This window comes from Gymnoscopelus braueri (assembly GCF_963280865.1).
Source record: "Gymnoscopelus braueri genome assembly, chromosome: 3".
NCBI classification, from domain to species: Eukaryota; Metazoa; Chordata; class Actinopteri; order Myctophiformes; family Myctophidae; genus Gymnoscopelus; species Gymnoscopelus braueri.
The window spans coordinates 16,416,595-16,435,970 of NC_137612.1; the positions used below are offsets into that span (position 1 = coordinate 16,416,595).

General features: G+C 40.4%; 1 protein-coding gene across 1 annotated transcript; it reads right to left on the reverse strand.

The window, feature by feature from the left end:
- Positions 1–1,204: 1,204 nt before the first annotated feature.
- dennd6a (DENN/MADD domain containing 6A) lies at positions 1,205–19,092 on the reverse strand. Its single transcript, XM_080424330.1, has 19 exons — positions 18,642–19,092; positions 15,096–15,134; positions 14,780–14,822; positions 12,399–12,511; positions 11,103–11,183; positions 10,834–10,939; positions 10,578–10,657; positions 10,353–10,412; positions 10,093–10,148; positions 9,006–9,128; positions 7,749–7,844; positions 7,475–7,569; positions 7,174–7,239; positions 6,966–7,030; positions 5,981–6,070; positions 3,644–3,807; positions 2,931–3,033; positions 2,140–2,214; positions 1,205–2,000 (listed from the first exon to the last, which is right to left on the reverse strand). The coding sequence occupies exons 1-19, from the start codon at positions 18,891–18,893 to the stop codon at positions 1,869–1,871; spliced, it is 1,839 nt and encodes a 612-aa protein (XP_080280456.1). The 5' UTR covers positions 18,894–19,092; the 3' UTR covers positions 1,205–1,868.
- Positions 19,093–19,376: the final 284 nt, after the last annotated feature.

The window sequence follows — 19,376 nt, forward strand, 5'->3', positions numbered from 1 at the left end:
TCTAGCAGACAGTTTTCATTCAAAGGTCCTGTTCTATTTTATTCTGAATCCTGTTTGTATAACCACTGTGTCATGATAAAATGCCTTAAATTATGGGAACTTATTTGACCTTATATTGGAATAGCCAAATCTTAAATAAAATGCCCTAGACCAAAATATAATTCTGACAAAGCCCAAGACGGTTTTCTAACAGAATCCATTAACTCAGGGTAGATCAGTGTTTATAGACTGCAGTAAAATAAATGATCAACTATTAAGTAGATTGAGATTTTGAAGATGTTTTCTGTGGTCAAATACGTTGGTCACTTAAAGATGGATTAAAAAACAACAGCTATCAATATTGTTAAAAGAAAATTCTATATAAGAATCCTAACATTTTGTACGTTAGCTAATTTTTTCCCGTCTCCCTCAGAGTTCAAAAAGTACCAGTAATCTTGTGTAAGTGGAGTTATATAGAGAACAGTACAGACAGCGTATCATTTGGTTACATTTGTACCCTCTCTGAGTTACAAAAGGATAAATTAACACTGAGGATTTTACTGTGTACTGTATACAGTGGTGACCATGTTACATGGTAGAGGTCCCTCATTGTGCATTGATCCTGCATTAGTAGAGTATATCACCACTGCAGTCAATTAATAGTTGAACATTACTGTCAGAATAGATCAGCAGTAAGTCTTGTGACAATAAAATAAGTAAATCACAAGTTAACTGAACATTTCAGGACATAATTTCCAACATTTTACGTATCCGTTATTGCCAGTTGTGATAGGATACAGTAAGATCACCTGACCTACATGCCAGGATCTGTTTGGCTCCTGAGAACAGCTGCAGGATATCAGCCAAAGAATAGCCACAAACTTCTCACAGGGTAAAATACATGAAAGTTAATTGAAAAGGTAGGTAGAGGAGCTGGTGCTTTACGGTGTTTGAGTTCAATAAGTCCATTAAGCAATACTTATTGTATATTAATAAAATGAAGCACTTCTTGGTCCAGACATTCAACAAAAGGTTTATGTTGCATGTGTGTGAGATAGCCGAAATAATGTTGGTGGTGGTTGTCGTCGTAGTTGTAGTGTGTGCAGGTGTGGTGAAATGCACTTCTTGAAGAAAGCCAAACCTAATAATTAAAACCAGGTCGAGTTAGGCTGGACTGGAGCTGCCCTATTGTCAAGTTCAAAGTAAAAAAATAAATTAATTTAAAAAGAGTTAAAAGGTCATGGTCAGAGCCAAGGGGTCTACTTGTGTGGCTAAAAACAAAAACAACTAAAATTCTGCGGTCGACACATGGACCCCTGCTGGTCTAGGGTAAGATCCCAGTCTTCCCTCCCTACACAGTCTCTCTCACCTTTTTTACTGTATGTCTCTTACGGTTCCCTCTCAGCTCAAATACCGTCTGTCTCAGTAAAGACAAAATACAACGGTGATTAAACAGTCCATAATCCCTTGAAACCGTTTGCACCTTGATTAAAATGGTATCAATCAGGTTTCAAATTATTGACTGATCTTCAGATATAACATATCTGTGTCACCTGCTTATTATTGACAAAGACAGATAACAATTCTGTCCCACTGTCAGTAGCCCTGGGGTAAAGTTATTAATGTTAAGCTGAAATACCGGACGATAGGCTCCATCCACATGACAGAAGCATTCTGCATGAGTCTACATCACACTGGAGAAGAGAGCCGGACGCTGGGTTATCCTTGGATCCAGTGTGGAGACGTATCACCAAATGTGGAGCCAAATTGGGTCGCCAAAGGAACAAGGCCTGCTGAGATACATTTAATCTCATAATGGGGACCACAGTCAATTCAGACCCATGAACCATGAAAGGAATGCTGGTCTACAAGGGGTCTAGGGTTCGGGGTCATGGTGTGGGTGGTTTGTGCAGGATGCCCTGCAGGTCCTCAGGTAAAGCCTGGATGACGGTCTCGATGTGAGCCTGCAGCTTCGCCACTGTCCCTGGTTGCACCGGGAGCTGTTCTCGCTCTGCCTGGCTCTGGAGACACAATAACACTCATATGAACATACAGCCAATTGTCTTTCTACGTTTGATTCTATTGTGTTCAATTGCATTTCCATTGGGTTCCCGTTGTGTTTCTATTGAGTATAATGCACAGACAGAGGTTCATACTGACCAGTTTGTCTTTGAGTTTCAGCACCAAGTCCACAGTCTCCACTTCTGTATGTCTCTGTACCCTCTGTTCTAAGTCCTGCACACACACACACAAGCATACAATATATTATAACTCTGTACATGAAGTGATGCCACTCATCCATTCTGTTGTACTACATTAATCTCTACTTTTCTCCATCCCGTCTTCTTAGGACTCAAGTGTGACACCTACAGATCTGGTCTGTAGGTGTCGCACTTGGTAAAAAAAAGAATCTCTGTCTGGTGGACATATTTTCTGGCCAAAATGTGTTTTACACAAAAGGTGGGGTTCTGAGAGGCTTCCCACCACAGAGAACAGGCTTTCAGCATCATAAAACTGCCTTTCTTTCTGTGAGTAGCGAAATTATATTCTTTATTTTCACAACAGTTTTAGACATCACATTTTGCAGTATATGGGATATACACATTTCCTGGTAGAGCATTAGATTGAACTTGCCAATGCTCTGGACCAGAGCCATCTTCTTCTCATCCCTCTCTTCCCCTCCATTCCTCCTGCAACACTCTCATTTCACCTTCTCTTCCTCTCATCCCTCCCTCGCTATCCATCTTCTCCCACTCACTCTCTTCCTCCCCTCCCTCCCTCTCCATCGGTTTCTCGCTTTATTCCCCTTTTCTCCTTCTCCCCTCTCTCTTCATATCATCCATGTCACTTTGTCTCATCTCTTCCTCATCTGTCTCTCTTCCACTCATCCCTTCACCACCCTCTCATTCCTCTTCCATCCCTCTGTCATCCTGTCATCTCTCTCTACTCACCTCTTCACAGAGGGCCTCCAGGTGTAAAGCCTCTAATTTTTGAGTCATTTCTCTCCGTCTGTTTCTGAACCAGCCATCAAAGTTAGGAGACTTCAGGAACTGCCTGCGCACACACACACACACACACACACACACACACACACACACACACACACACACACACACACACACACACACACACACACACAGAGAAAACATTAGACCACAATCATTTTGTTCTTCAATAATAGCACCGTTTCTGTTTATCTTTTTAGTATGATGTGTACATACAATCATATCTAGTGTGTGTGGTGATGATTGGATTGGACAGATTGGTGGTAGCATTCCTTCGGACAGACAGCTATCGCTGGATCCAGACACAGAAGGTACCATTTGCAATCAGGAGAAGGCTCTGCCACTTGTGTCCTCTGTTATTTTATATACGACGTGTGCTGCTATGTGAACATAATTAAAAGCAGTAAAATATATACATATGTGTATTGTGTGTATTTCAAGGTTTAAATGCGTTTGTTTATTATTGTCAAAAGTGACTATAAAATCCTGAAAGATTGCTGCTATTTGTTTCAAAAAGCTTTATACCCGTGCCAACATGTATATAACGTTGGAATGTGACATAGCTCTGTTTAACACAATGCTGTACCCCTTCCAACTGTACATACTTTCCCCATTATGTGTGTGTGCGTGTGTGTGTGTGTGTGTGTGTCTCTCTGTACCTGTACAGTCCTATCCAGTCTCCCTTCAGTCTAGATGTGAGTTGCGGTCCAGCTTTCTCCAGAGTTTTCATGAAGTCTTCCTGTCTGAAGGCTCTGATTTGAGGAGGACTCTTCCATGGACAGATACTCTTCTGGAGGGGCATCAGACTGGCTACATACCGCTCCTACACACACACACACACACACACACACACACACACACAGGTACTTCAATTCAGTGGAAAGCCTTGACAAGCCTTGTCATGGGAGAAGGGGGGCATTTGCCAGGTGTGAAATGGTGTCATTTAACACCAGGGTGGCAATTCAGTGGAGACAAAGAGGCAAATCAGGCACGACAATTGGGGAAAAACATTTACAGGGAAAGATCAGGGAAGTGTAAAGAGGTCGGCTGTCTCATCTGTATTGCCAAGTACATTTACATGAATCCTGAATTTGTCCTTTAGATTTAAAGGGATTGTAGGCGAGTTCAGAGATAAAAAAAATAAAAAAAACTATTGTCAAAGACCGCACCTCCGCGCACATGCGCGTCCATGCATTTACGTCCCGGATACCCGGATGTAAAAACATAAATTGTAGGGAAAATACGGATTTCAGAAAGAGGACTGTGTTTCAATGCAGGAAAACACCCCAGCATCATTATATAGTGGCTGATAGAGGGGAAAAAATGCAAAATATATATATATAAATATTCTTAAAATTTAGGCTTAAAGGGTTATTTCACTTTCAAAAAAACTTTGGGTCATTTTATCATCTACTCAGGCTTTTGTGAACCCCCCAGATCGTTTTTAAGTTGCTTCATTCAGTATTTAGATATTTGATATTCATTTTATCAGACAGACCCCCTTCCTATACAAACCCATTATAACTTCAAACTCCATTTTTAACATGTTAGATTCATCAAAAACACCCGTCCTTGGTTCTGGTGACTCACCCTGACATCCTAATACGCGAGGGGGCCGTGTTTTTTCGATTACTTTTTTCATTTCTTTTTAATATATTTTTTGGGAAAAAAAATAATAATACAATAAAAAAATAAAATAAAATAAATGAAAAATGTAATCGAAAAAACACGGCCCCCTCGCGTATTAGGATGTCAGGGTGAGTCACCAGAACCAAGGACGGGTGTTTTTGATGAATCTAACATGTTAAAAATAGAGTTTGAAGTTATAATGGGTTTGTATAGGAAGGGGTCTGATAAAATGAATATTAAATATCTAAATACTGAATGAAGCAACTTAAACACGGTCTGGGGGGTTCACAAAAGCCTGAGTAGACGATAAAATTACAAAAAGTTTTTTTGAAAGTGAAATACCACTTTAATGTTGCCTACAATCCCTTTAACCCATCCCACCCAGCTGCAAAGGTACAGGCTACCATTCATTTGCTACGGAAACCAGCGACATGAAGCATACAAACAAAGCGATGCCCGACGTTCGTAGCGGGTACAAAATATACAATCCAAGTTGAGCTGGCTTCAACTGCAGCTACAAAAGCTACAATACGACCATTTACTGCTATGGTCTGAGCAAGCAGAGAGCAAAGCGGCAAGAACAATAAATATTGATAAGACGTCTTTGTTTATAGTATCATCCCAGTGGTTAACATAGCGAGCTAGCGCTGACTGGTAAAGTAGATATATCGATATGTTGTAGTACTCATTTGTTACAAACCTGGTAGCCCCAATTGAAACCTGAAGTGTCACCATGCATTTATTTAAAATCCCGGTGGTCCCGAATGTTTGACTGATACAACTCTGGTCCATTCAGACCGACCACTCTCTGTAGCTATTGGCTCATTTGGCTGAGGTTGAACGGTCAGTGGCTTTTTCCCCACCACAAGATGGCATTATGGCACTATGTTATCTTTGACTCTGTCCAACCTGGGGGACTTGTATTCATTTTAACCACTTAAAACCCTATACTTAATTGACTGTGGGCCACTATATTAAATTGACCACATTCCCAAGTTACAAAAATGTTTGTATTCTGTTAGTTCTTAGAAGGATTTAAATCATATTGCAATCAGGTGCTTCTCAACTGAACCCTGTAGACTTATCCTAAAATTATCCCATTCGATCATTGCTGATGAATGAATCAGTTCAAAATCAACATTTTGGACACAAAGAACATAAAAAAGTAGGTACATTTGTGTGAAAGGGGTATCAGTTTTTGGCTTCTGTGTGCTTCAATGATGCAGAGTAGTATGAGTATTGTAGCATGGTATGACCCAATACCAATTTCAGCAACATTACACCCCGAATCGGAAGTCAGTTTATTTTTCAGGTCTGGGGAAGTGGGGTTCTGGAAATTCTGAGTGAGATTTTTCAATGGCTGTTACCAGTGGGATGATGAAGCTCTGAGTCAGTTCCAGGAAGTAACGTCTGAGAATTGCATTCTGGGCTGCTGAGGGCCTCTTCTGCTGCATACCCTGAGAAAGAGAACATCAATACTCATTAATAAATACAATGAAAAAACTATTACAATGATCAATAATGTATCAAATATAACCACCTCAACAGAGGTGATATCAAAACATTTACCAGGTACTAAGTAATACGTTTGCCCAATGGAAAACCAAAAAAGACGAGTAAGCCGGTTACGGTACCTTGGGCCCAATTTTCTGCGGTGCCTTACCCATTATGTCTTTATGAAGGAGTACTGAGGGACTCGCACAGACTAAGATTGTAAAACTGCCGCTTTACTGCTAAAAAATTGTGTTCTAGGTAATAATTCTTTTTTCTTTCTTCTTTTTTTCTTTATACTTATTTTCTGTTTTATGGTGACCCTTTGTGTTAAAAAATGACTGTTAAAAAATGACTGTCTTATTTTGGTGTTACCCGGACCGCTCTGTGCGGTGCACCAAGGTCCCTTTATAAGTGACACAAAAACAGTGTGATGTCATTATACGCTGAAGAAGGCCTCTGGGCCGAAACGTCCGGTTTTGACGCTGTATGCTGGGGAGCTATGACTTAATAAAAAAAGAGCCTAAATGGACTTAAGTAAGTGCTGGCATTCCTTTCTATGAGCCTTACCCATTATCCCTAAACTTCTTTGCCATTTTTTACTATTTTTAAAAACATTTTCAAGTAGTTCAACTAGCCAAACTACATCGACACGTGAGCTTGTAGATTGGCTATTTGAACTATTTGAAAATTATTTTATTTTATTATTATTAGTAAAAAATGGCAAAGAAGTTTAGCGATAATGGGTAAGGCACCGGCCAAAATAGGGCCCCATGTCCAATATCCATCCAGTTATAGCATGGCTAATGCTAACAACAGAAGGAAGACTGTATGTGTGTGAGTGTTAGAGTTAGATTGTACCTTCTGAAGCTGTTTGATAATATCCTCATCCTTGTTCACGAAGGGCTTGTACGCTGTGTACACACCTAGAGTAACACACACACACACACACACACACACACACACACACACAAAACTGTGGGGTCAGTATTTGGTACTGGCCAAAAGACACATTAGAGCAAACAGGAAGGAAAGAGAGACAGACAGAAAACCAGCAGTAGAGTGATACCTGGTTTGGAGTCGAGAGTCTTCAAGTTTTTAAGTTTCTTTACTTTCGTCTGCTTGGTCATCTCTCCTAACAGACAGACAGGTAGATACAGATAGACAGTTAGGGACACAGACAGTGACAGACAGACAGACAGATGGAAGACAGAAAATAGTTAAAAATCCAACTATTAACTAATTACAATATTACTAATATTACTATTGTATTACTACTATTATTACTACTGCTGCTAATATTTAATAATTACTACTGTACTACTACAAATAATAAAACTACTGTACTAGTACTGATAATAAGTATTTACCCGAGTGCGTCATGTCTCCAATGCGTATGATGTGTGGCCAATGCTGGAGGGTTTTAGCAAAGAACGGATTGGTCACTCCTAGAATAACAGATGGACTGACAGACAGAAAGAGAAAAGGAGAGAATAAGAGAGAAAGGGAGAGAATAAGAGAGGGAGAGAATGAGCAAGAGAAGAAAGTTAAAACAATATACACATATATTTATTGTTCAATAAAATACATGATTTCCAGTGGAATAGACATTTATAATCTGGTTGTAAGGTGTGTGTTACTTACGGTGCCTGTGTTCTGGTTGTATATTCTTTAAACTCACTATCATGGATGGTGAAGTACGGTCTGAAATCACTACAGTACCTCAGGGGAGAGATGCAGCTACACACACACACACACACACACACACACACAGTATTACTACATATAATGTATTGCTTTCATTATTGTCTTGGTGAATAGAATTACAAACAGTCACTCAATGAAGCTAGGCTATACTGTATGTCTCTGGTCCGACCTGGACTGTCTGTCTATATACTGAATGTCTCTGGACTAACCTGGACTAACTGTCTATATGTCTCTGGACCAACCTGGACTAACTCTGTCTATTTGTCTCTGGTACAACCTGGACTAAGTCTGTCTATATGTATCATATACAACCTGGACTAACTGTCTATATGTCTCTGGTGCAACCTGGACTAATAATAATAATAATAATAATAGATTTTATTTGTAACGCACTTTTCATTTACAGGAAATCTCAAAGTGCTACAGAAGGCAATTGCATAAAAACAGAAACATCACACCAGTAAAATAAAACAATAACTAGGAAACTAGAAGAAAACAAGAATTAAAAACATTAAAAACATGGGGGCAGAAAACCAGCTATAAAAATGCTTTGCTAAAAAGGTAGGTCTTTAGTCCTCTCTTAAAACAATCAACTGACTGTGGAGCTCTCAGGTGGACAGGGAGGGCGTTCCACAGTTCGGGGGCGGCCGAGCAGAAAGCCCGGTCGCCCATGGTACGAAGCTTTGCCTTGTGGGTTTTGAGGAGGTATGTGTTTGAAGAGCGGGTGTTGCGGGTTGAGGTTTGTAGGGGGACTAATTCCTTGAGGTAGGAAGGAGCGTTGCCGTGGATGCACTGATGTGTCAGAAGAAACTGACTAACTCTGTCTACCGTATATGTATCAGGTACAACCTGGACTAACTCTGTCTATATGTATCAGGTACAACCTGGACTAACTCTGTCTATATGTATCAGGTACAACCTGGACTAACTCTGTCTACATGTCTCTGGTACAACCTGGACTAACTCTGTCTATATGTCTCTGGCACAACCTGGACTAACTCTGTCTGTGAGTATCAGGTACAACCTAGACTAACTGTCTTTATCTCTGTACCTGAATTGTGTTGCTTGTTCACAATTGCTTATATCTGATGAAGGTTTGCACCTTTCCTCAAGTGGCTCTGAGCACACCATGTCTCTGGTGCAACCTGGATTAACTCTGTGTGTCTGGTTCTGACCACACCCCCTCCTGCTCACCTGACCAATGCCAGCACAGTATCTGAGGACTCTGCCGGTGATGGCGCCATGACGACAAGTGCCTCCCCTAGCAACACGAGCTCCCACAACATCTGGATATGGAAGAAGACTGGACAGAAACATCTGGACACACACAGAACATGACAGCACGTCTCAGTATGTCTCAGTCAGTAACCTTTATGAAAATGAAATGTCCAGTACTGACAAAACACAACAGAATAGAATGGAATTTAAGAACGGAGACAATATTTACTTAATTATCCACAAATGTATATATATATCTGGTGTTGTTTTACTGTGCTAGAATCCAAAGAGAGATTCGGTTGTCATGGCAGCCACAACAGGCTGTAAACAGAAGCACTGCAGTACCACAGTCAGACTGCAGAGGGTAGCAAACTAAAGTTATAATGGATCCATTGAGCTGTGTTTAACAACACAACAGATACCATTACTATTATTACTAATACTACTGCACGCCAACTGTATTTCTACTACTACTACTAATAATAATAGTAGTGCTATACTACCGTTAGTGCTACTTCCATTACTCATGGTATTAATTATAATACTAATAGTGCTATACAACTGCTACTTCCACTGTTACTGGATAAGAGCATCTGCTAAATGCTTACATTGTAAACTGACACTACTATTAGCAACCTATAGCTACCAATACTACTAGGGGGGGAAAAACAAGATGGCCAGAGTAAGTAACTAAAAGTGTTCACTATTGGGGCATGGATGGCAGCAGGAGCTTCATTCACAAAGACTTGCTATAGTTTCAAAAAGAACAGTGACTAAAGTAACTTCTGCATTTTGATGTATGGGAAAGTCATCTGTAAATAGGGATGGAAACTGTGGTCGAAAGTGCACTTTAGATGACTGTGATGCTCGTGCGTTTATTGTAAGGAAAAAAAGAAGAGCAACTCTTCCCCAGGTGACTGAGAATGTCAATGCAGGATGCATTAAAAACCTTCTCTTGTGTCGTGTGAACCAACACCTCTTGTGAGAAAGATCAGGGTCCAGCCTGGCCAGCATGAATAAAAAACATCATATTGGAGATTTGTATTAAATAAACAGTTCTCACCTGAACAGGTCAACCTCATGGATGGTAGGAAGGACGATAGAGACCAAGCTATCAGTCTGTAAGAAGAGAGGTCATTGAATAACTTTTACAATAACTGGTGTGTGTGTTTGAATATTTATTTATGCGTGTGTGTGTGTGTGTGTGTGTGTGTGTGTGTGTGTGTGTGTGTGTGTGTGTGTGTGTGTGTGTGTGTGTGTGTGTGTGTGTGTGTGTGTGTGTGTGTGTGTGTGTGTGTGTGTGTGTGTGTGTGTTGTAATCACCTGTGAAGACTGGACTAGTTGTGATGTTCCTGGTTTGTCGTAACAGGTTGGGGTTCGAATCTGCAAATACAAAACCCAACACATGACATCAACCATCAGTAACCAACGGATTAGTGAACAAACATCTACTACTACGCGCGCACAGTAACCCTCTTTGCTGTCCAGCTGTTTATCTTAGTATCAAGAGTGAGAGTGCATGAGAGAGAGCTTGAGTGTGAGTCTTACCTTGATAACTATGCCCATTATGGGAAGGGTTAGGACATGACCAGGATGGGGCGTTGGCCAACGGTCAATGTCGTTACAGGCTGTCAATCAAAAAACACACCAAGATAAACAACCAAATACCAATACATTTCAAATACATGTATTAGAGAGACAGACAGGAAAAGAGACAGAAATACAGGTAGAACAAAGGCAGGAAGAGATGAGAGAGACGGACGGACTGGCTTCTACACACACACACACACACACACACACTTACCAGCCTCTAGACAGGGTTCGAGCTTCTCAAAGTATTCTGGAGCCATGATCTTCAACAGACAGTGGAAGAACGTCACATAGGGCAACCGACTTATCAACACCAGAGACTAAGAGAGAGAGAGAGAGAGAGAGAGGAGAGATGGAACCACTGTAGTTAATTGTTTCAATTGTGTGAATTGTGTTCAACAGAGTATTATTATTCATAATAATATTTAACGTTTAAGGCAAAGTTTGTAAATTACAAGTATAACAATATTTCATCATACCAACCTTTTGAAAGTATCCTCTTTTCAGAGTCTTGTCTTTCACTTGACGAAAATACACATACCCATAGTAATGGCCCTGGTCTCTCTGGAACACATACACACACACACTTCATCATCATCACAGCATGCATTTTATGTTTCATAACTGACTTTACAGTCTTTATTTATTTTTTCAACAATATGTTTATTTATTTTTTCTTTCTTTACACAAAATATATCAACATTATATTACAAACACACACTTTACAGTCTTTCTAATAGTACCTGGTTGTCTGTATTAAAAGGTCATTAATACAATGACACGCTGAACTTTTTATTTTTAATAAAATGGGCTTGAGTTGGACTCATTGGGCTCATTTATGTTCTCTACTTTCACTGTGTACATATACCAAGCATGTTGTGTTCACTGGTAATATACTTTCACTTTTTTGTGAACCACTAGTTTGTCAGAAATCATTCATTTCTCAAAACCTTTTACATTTGTAATGTAACTCATCAACCACTGTGTATTCACCTGTCAGTTACCTAGAAATATAATATATACTGTCCGCACGTATGCGTGCATTTACATTTCACAGTTGACCATGCAGCGCATCAGGGAGAAGTTAACTCCTGCAAGTTACCAATGATGTGGAAAAGACGCATTTTGGAAGAGTATTGATTAGTTACCACTACAAACAATGGATGTGATTATTTTTCTTTACGACACAATAAACGCAGAATGATGACCACCATACACAGTTCAACAGATTTCTTTTATAATTTTTTCTAAGTCAGCCAGTTAGCGTTCTTTTAGCACATGGAGCGCCGGAATGGCCATAGAGAGAATAAATAATAATTTTGAGTGCTAAAAATAGTAAAATGGAGTCTTTGGCCATGCAGGGTGCTAGTCTGTATGGCCAAGCGGCCGCTTGGGGAAAACGGACGGTTCCCCGTTCGATCCCCGGCTCGCCCTGAGTTAGTGTCGAAGTGTCCTTGAGCAAGACACTGAACCCCGAACTTTTCCCCATGTGCAGGTTGGTGCCTTCAATGGTTTCTTCTGCCGTCGGTGTGAATGGGTGTGTGAATGGTTGAATGTAATGCACATTAAAAAAGCGTTTTGGATAAAGGCGCTATGTAAATGCACCATTTATGTGTGTGTGGTGTATGTGTGTTGCATTTTGTTTCCATGTGCGCATTGTTTGTGTGAGTGTTGGGAAACGTTACCTCAGGCTGAAGGAATTTGGTGTTTTATGTCTGAAGGCGTGTGCGTGTGTGTGTGTGTGTGTGTGTGTGTGTGTGTGTGTGTGTGTGTGCTGACCTTCAGACAGACGGGTGCGTCTCTGTCGGTCGTTTCTAGGAAGCAGCCCAGGGACGACTTCCTGTTGGAACCCTGGCGGAAACGGAAGCAGAACTGTGTGTCTCCCAGGCAACCTGGAACAACACACCATCACCACGGAAACATGGACACATTAAAAACATTGAACAACGGAGTAATGAGAGTTTTAAAACGCATACTAATTTCCAACATATCATAACGTTTCTGTTCATATGGACACATTAACCTGACAAATGTCTTCATCAGTCATTTAAATACAGCGAGTAATCCTACATATAATCTGTCACTATTTAAAAGTTGTAATTTATGTTCCTGTATGAACTGTTCTCAGACTCAAGACACAAAAACCTTTAATAGTAACATATTGATAGATAGTAGTATTCAACAACTATTTGTGTGCGCGTGTGTGTAAACAAGGTCAAGAGGGCTGGATCAAGGGTTCCCTTCAACAAAATGCTATGTCCAAACAGGAAGAGGAAGCAGAGGAAACAGGCAACAGAGGCTGAGTCATCAATCAGCCGTCACCTCAATGTGACTGACCTGGACATTTCCACAACACACACAAATTCTCTGTCTTTATACTCTCACACACACACACACACACACACACACACTTCTGTTGTGGTTGTGATGAAAGTGATACAGTAACAGTACACGTCTGCAATCGTGTGCATATTTATGAGAGGTTGTACAGTATGTGAGTGTGTATCTGTACGTATGAGTGCGTTAGAATTTTGTATCAGTGAGGTGTGTGTGTGTGTGTGCAAGAAGAAAGCGAAAGCAAGATAAGAAAATAACGAAACACCTCAAGGTATATTCTCATTCTCTCACACACAGGTCAGTCTAAACTGACTTGTATCACTGATGTAAACAGACAGGGTGTGACATATCAGCTAATAGAGAGAAAGAGAGAGTTTGTGTAACACAAACATACATATTATGCACTCTTAAGGTGTGTTCAGGGGGGTCTCAGACCAAAGTATATTTTATCTTTCTAGTCACTTGAATGGCTTCACTTTGGTCACTGGGTGTTGTGAGTGATGGGACCATTTTTAACATTCATTGACAGCTCTAGGATGTGTGTGCGTGTGTGTGTGTGTGTGTGTGTGTGTGTGTGTGTGTGTGTGTGTGTGTGTGTGTGTGTGTGTGTATCTTTTCAGGAAGGAGGGATAAACACCGTCTACAGTGCGTCTGACTTATTTTAAAACGAAGAGAAAACATCTACAATCTAGTTACACCTACACAATAAACTAGTGCTGTCAACATACACACCCACCCAACCTTTGAACCAAATCAAGTGTGCTAGTCTAAGTCTGGGATCAGATCCCCCAAGAGTCTTCTCTCCTGTATGTGTCCTACAATGTCCCCCTCTCAGCTTTTCAACTGCCCGTCTCTCCTACAAAGTCTCACTCAAAGTTTTTCTGTCTGTATCCTTAATTCTGTCTCAGAAGCCTTTATTATCATTGCAAGCTCAGCATACAACAAAACTAGTAGTGCCACTCTATTGGTCCAAATTCAAACATAAAAACATAAATAGGAATATTCATATAAAACTAAATGTCAAGATAAATAATCAGCATTGCACATTATGATAATCATGATGTCTCTCCTCTCAACTTTCCTAATATCCGTCTCTCCTACACTGGCTCCCTCTCAACTATCTCCTACACTGTCTCCCTACAGTGTCTCTCCTACGATGTCTCCGACTCAGCCTTCGTACTGTCTGAGTATCCTACATGGTCTCCCTCCCAGCTTTCATAGTGTCTGACTCTCCTAAAGGTAGCTCTCCACCAAACAGACTACTACAGTTTACTACAGACTGGCAGTCGAATGAGGTCGGGAGATCAGTCGGTTGGAAGGTGTGGAAAAAATGAGAGCCGACACCAACAGACTATGGTGCTAAAAATAGCCTATGGCTTGATGTCTTTTTCAACAACAAGCCCGCTGCTATAATCCGACGGTCGAAAGCATGCCCGGTGGGCTTTCGATGCTTCCCTACAACTTGTGACCCGTCGCAAAACAGTTCATCCATCGCCCCTTCAACAGCAGATTTTCGGCAACAGACGCTTTCCAACACTAACCGCCGCCGGTGCGGTGGAGAGTGCGGTCCTATGATGTCTCCCTCTCAGCTGTCCTACTGTAAATGTCTGTCTCTCCTACAATGTATCCCTCTTGGCTTTTGTACCGTCTGTCTCTCCTACAATGTCCCCCTCTCAGCTTTCCTACTGTTTTTCTCCTACTATCAATACATACAATTAACAGTCAGGAGTTCCATTGGAATTAGTAAAGAAATAAAAGAGCTTCAATTGTGTAGTAGCAGTAGTACTACAGTAGTAGTAACACGTAGAAGTAAAGGAACTCACCTGAATTAGAGTCAGGAAAGGATAGATAGCAGATACTCGTTTTCTGGAAAAAAAGATTACAAGTTGTTACAACGTTCTTAATAACAAACACACGACACATCTGGATACAATGTGACAGTAAAACATAACCTAGCTTGCTGAGCACTATTATCCGAATTGTATTACAACATCATGAGTGCATATATTTATTTGTAGCGTTGAAGGTATAGTGGGAAGCCATATCGAAAATAAAACAAACAAAACAAACATTTGCACACAGATAAATAAGCCACCAAAGTAGCGTTGTTCCAGTATGACTTCCAGTGGGTCAACTCACCTCTTTCTCTGACAGTTTCGAATGATGTGGATAGATAACCTATAGAAACACAACAGTATGTTTATCACTGGAACTCTGCAAGCCTACAAGAGTAACTACAGCTAGTTTCTGTAATGACATCAGACCGTTGGACTTTAAATGACCCCAGACCATCCAAAACACAAGACAAAGAAAAGTAATGGCCCCCATACAACTCCTGTTCAACCATTGGTGGTGACACAGATATCAGTTTAGAATTCTATCAGTTTTACTTGGACCTGTAGGATTGATGTTGCGAATAACACCTCGATTAAAACCAAAACAGATTTTAAATTTTAACTATTTAGCCTATTACGTTCACTTAGTTGGTGGTGGTCACAAGTTTGTAGCTGCTAGGCAGCAGCTGTGGATGAATAAAAACTGCAGCACACAAGCAGCAGCTGTGAGTAGCACATCTATTGTTCTACTCGAGTATCTAAAAGAAACTCAGTCTACTAGTTATTCAGCAGTGGTGTAAAGTAAGGTATTTTACTATTTTTAATACTTTTACTTCTACTCCACTAGATCTGAGGAAAATATTGTACTTTTACTTCACTACAATCATCAAAACTTAAGTTACTTTTCATATTTGTATTTTTATTACTAAACATACATTAACCATTTATTTGAAAATAGCCGATCTACAAGCTCACAACGCGTCGCATGTGAGGCTGTGAGCCTGTTCGGTTAAATGAGTACAAAGGACCCCAATGGAAAGAAGCCATAGGCTTTCTTGGGTTTAGCAGACCTTGTATTGAACTGTACTTTTTGAAAACTAGAAATGGGACATTCTGCATAATGAGTCCTTTTACTTTAAGTATATTTTAATGCCAATACTATTATATACTTTTACTTAAGTACATTTTGAATACCAGACTCTTACTTGCAACGGAGTATTTCTACATTGAGGTATTGATACTTTTACTCGAGTAAAAATGCGAGTACTTCTTCCACCATTGTTATTCAGTACTGTAACATTCAGTAAGGATTAGATTAGCCTCCATCAACACCTACGGTGTGTATGCCTTAAAGGTCTTCCTCCCTCTCCCAAAAATGTAAAGTTCACGTTTAATTAGCTTTATTGTCATGTGCAAATCGCACAATATTTAAGCACTCATTTAAAAGCACTGTTATCATTAGCCCCTACGGAACCTCTCCCTCCGCTAAGTAGCTCCGAGATGAGGTCCCTCTTTAATTCCTGCCGGCTGCGGTTGACATTTTCGCACATTTTCCAGTTTTACATGTTTCTTACCCCTTTCTGCACATCGTATCCAAAAAGCAAAGCAATTGCGCCACTCTCTCAGATGTTTTAAGTTCTAGCGGAACATAACAGCTTCCAACGAGTTGAAGAAAGTATTTAATTTGCCTCGGTTTTCATCCGGTTCCATAATATTTTGCATTAGAAGATGCAATTCAACATTTGACCAGTAGGGTAATCAGTAATGTTATCTCAACGGGCGCAACTCTTGCGCAATGTCTTAAAACATGTAACCGGATGAAAACCGAGGCAAATTAAATACTTTCTTCAACACGTTGGAAGCTGTTATGTTCCGCTAGAACTTAAAACATCTGAGAGAGTGGCGCAATTGCTTTGCTTTTTGGATACGATGTGCAGAAAGGGGTAAGGGACCAGTCGAAATTTACATAAGGGGGGGCATGGAGGAAAATAGGGGAGGGTCATGCCTTTCTAATTTTGGTCCAAGGGAGGGTCAGCTAATTTTACTTTGAATCCAAGGGAGGGTCATGCAATTTTGAATTGATAAAATAGTCCGTTTTTTAGTACAGCAGAACAGTGGTCAATGATCCCTCTCCATTTCAAAGGATACAAAGAATTCAAATCAAGTAACACCTTGTCTATTTAGAATCAATGACGGTCGTTAACAAGCCATCAACGCACAGCGAGTGTGAACGACCCAGTCAAATCTATTCAGCGTCTTAACGATGGTGGTTGAACAATTAAGCAAAACTTCAACAGGCGTTATTGGAGAGATGCATTATAAATAGGCCTACTATAACTGGATATTCATAATCATTTGAAGTAATTCTGTGCATGTGATTAATGTGGATCTATATGGACAGTTGTGTATAGATGCCTATAGCTCCACAAGTAAAACCAGAAGCATCAGGCCATAATTGATAGCCTAATTTGTTTTATGTAGGCAACAGTGTAGTTGTAGTCACTGTAGTTGATAATGAAAAGGGCAGAGTGACAAAAGTTTTAAACTACTGGTTACCAAATATTCAACTTTCTTAAATCTGACCAGGATTCAATGGGTTTCCCACATGTAAGATGAGAACACTATCCATTCTGCTACCACTACTACAGATACACTGTGCATTTAGCAAGACTGACTACACTACAGCAATGTTCTAATCAATGTGGAAAGCAAAACATTGGACATATCAGTTTTAAATGTCATGTTGTATTTGATGGGGAGGGTTAGGGGTGTCAATAATTTCACAATACGATACATGATGTTGGGCATGATATCGATATGATATATCATTAATGTTCTTTTCTCATGTATCATCAACATTGGCCATCATCTTATAAATAACGTTATAAAGCAAGTTAGAAACAATTACAAAGTGCTTTGTACACAAATAAATACATTTGTGCAAGCTTAATGGAGAAGTGAAGTTCTCACTAACTATAAACCCATTGTTTCAGAGGACAGATAGACACTAACATAACAAATATAATATAATATAAGACTGCATAACTATAAATTCCACAAACCTCATATTTTTGTCATCTGGACTTTACCAACCAAGTGCAGCCTAGTTATTTCCAACAGCTAAAAAACATCTATAATACCAGATACAGTATAATACAATCTTAGATTAGATGTAGGCCTATTTGAGAGTGCAGATGCATGTCACATTAACGAGCGTCAACGAGCATCAGCTGACACACAACACCTCCCCTCTGCAGTGCTTTAAACTGAAAGTGACTGACTGGAGTCTGTTTCATTTCTCTCCAAAATACCTTGAATATGATGGAGGACATGATTAATAATTACTATGATTATGATAAGCTTTACATTTCATATCATACAGTAAAAACTCCTAACTTTCACCGGCAAAAAAAAAAGAAGTGTTTTTTTTGTTTTAAAAAAACAATTAAAAAAATATTACGATACAGTATGACATCATGACAATACCTATCATCACATTTTAATACCACGATAGGCTATATCGTGACACAATATATCGTGACACTTCTAGGCGGGGAGGGTTACTCTTTTTTTTGTAATCACTTGGGGAGGGTCATTGATTTTTTTTTTTTGTCAAAGGGAGGGTCATGGCATTTTAGATCAGGGCACATACATTTCCTCCATGCCCCCCCTTATGTAAATTTCGACTGGTCCCTAAGAAACATGTAAAACTGGAAAATGTGCGAAAATGTCAACCGCAGCCGGCAGGAATTAAAGAGGGACCTCATCTCGGAGCTACTTAGCGGAGGGAGAGGTTCCGTAGGGGCTATGTTATCATTGAGTATAGCATGTATGTGGCTGGAACTTGTACCTCCACAGCCTGGCCCAGCTCCAGGTCGAAGCCCACCACACAGATGCAGTGCACCCAGGCAGAGAAGCGGTCCCAGGGCAGGAACACGGGCTCCTCGGGCTCCTCGTCTCCTCCAGGGCCACCCGGTAACGTGATCTCCTCGGCCGGGGAGATGCTGCTGCTCCCCCCGCCGTCCTCCTCCTGGTCCGTGAGGAGGTCCTCCTCCGGCTCCTCCACTTGTTCAACAAGTTCCTCTGGGCCCTGCAGAGCCATGGCGGCCACGACTACACCAGCCTTTTTCTAGAACTTATTTTTTTAGCCGTTCTCTGTCTAAATGTAAGCGGCGTTGTGTTGGTGGTTCGACGTCCGTGTTTTGAAGAACAATGTAGGTGGATTGTTATTGACGCCAGTCGAGGTTAGCAGGTTTAGCTGCTGCTAGCACGGCGTACAGTAGAAAGTCAGTGTTGCCAGATCTTGTGAGACAAACAAGCAACCAGGTCTTTGAAAACAAGCCCAAAAGAAGCGAGCCGTACGTTGGCTAGTTGAAAATAGCAGATGTACAAGCTCACAACAGTTGTGAGCTTGTACATCAAGTGACAAATGTGGAATATTTTTAAAACATTTTAACAACACAAATCTTGTATGTAAATATTTTCAGATGGTGGTCGTCCACAGACAAATACATATTAATTTTGGGGGATCCTTGGCTGGAAAATGTTTGAGAACCACTGGTTTAAACAACATTGGGAAACAAGC

Bases quoted from the DNA above. Each gene is read 5' to 3' on its own strand.
- dennd6a (XM_080424330.1), bottom strand. From the start codon at position 18,893: ATGGCTCTGCAGGGCCCAGAGGAACTTGTTGAACAAGTGGAGGAGCCG. The intron at 10,413-10,577 runs GTAAGACTCACA...TTGTATTTGCAG, and splicing joins TAATGGGCATAGTTATCAAG to ATTCGAACCCCAACCTGTTA. The intron at 10,149-10,352 runs GTGATTACAACA...CTCTTCTTACAG, and splicing joins AACTAGTCCAGTCTTCACAG to ACTGATAGCTTGGTCTCTAT.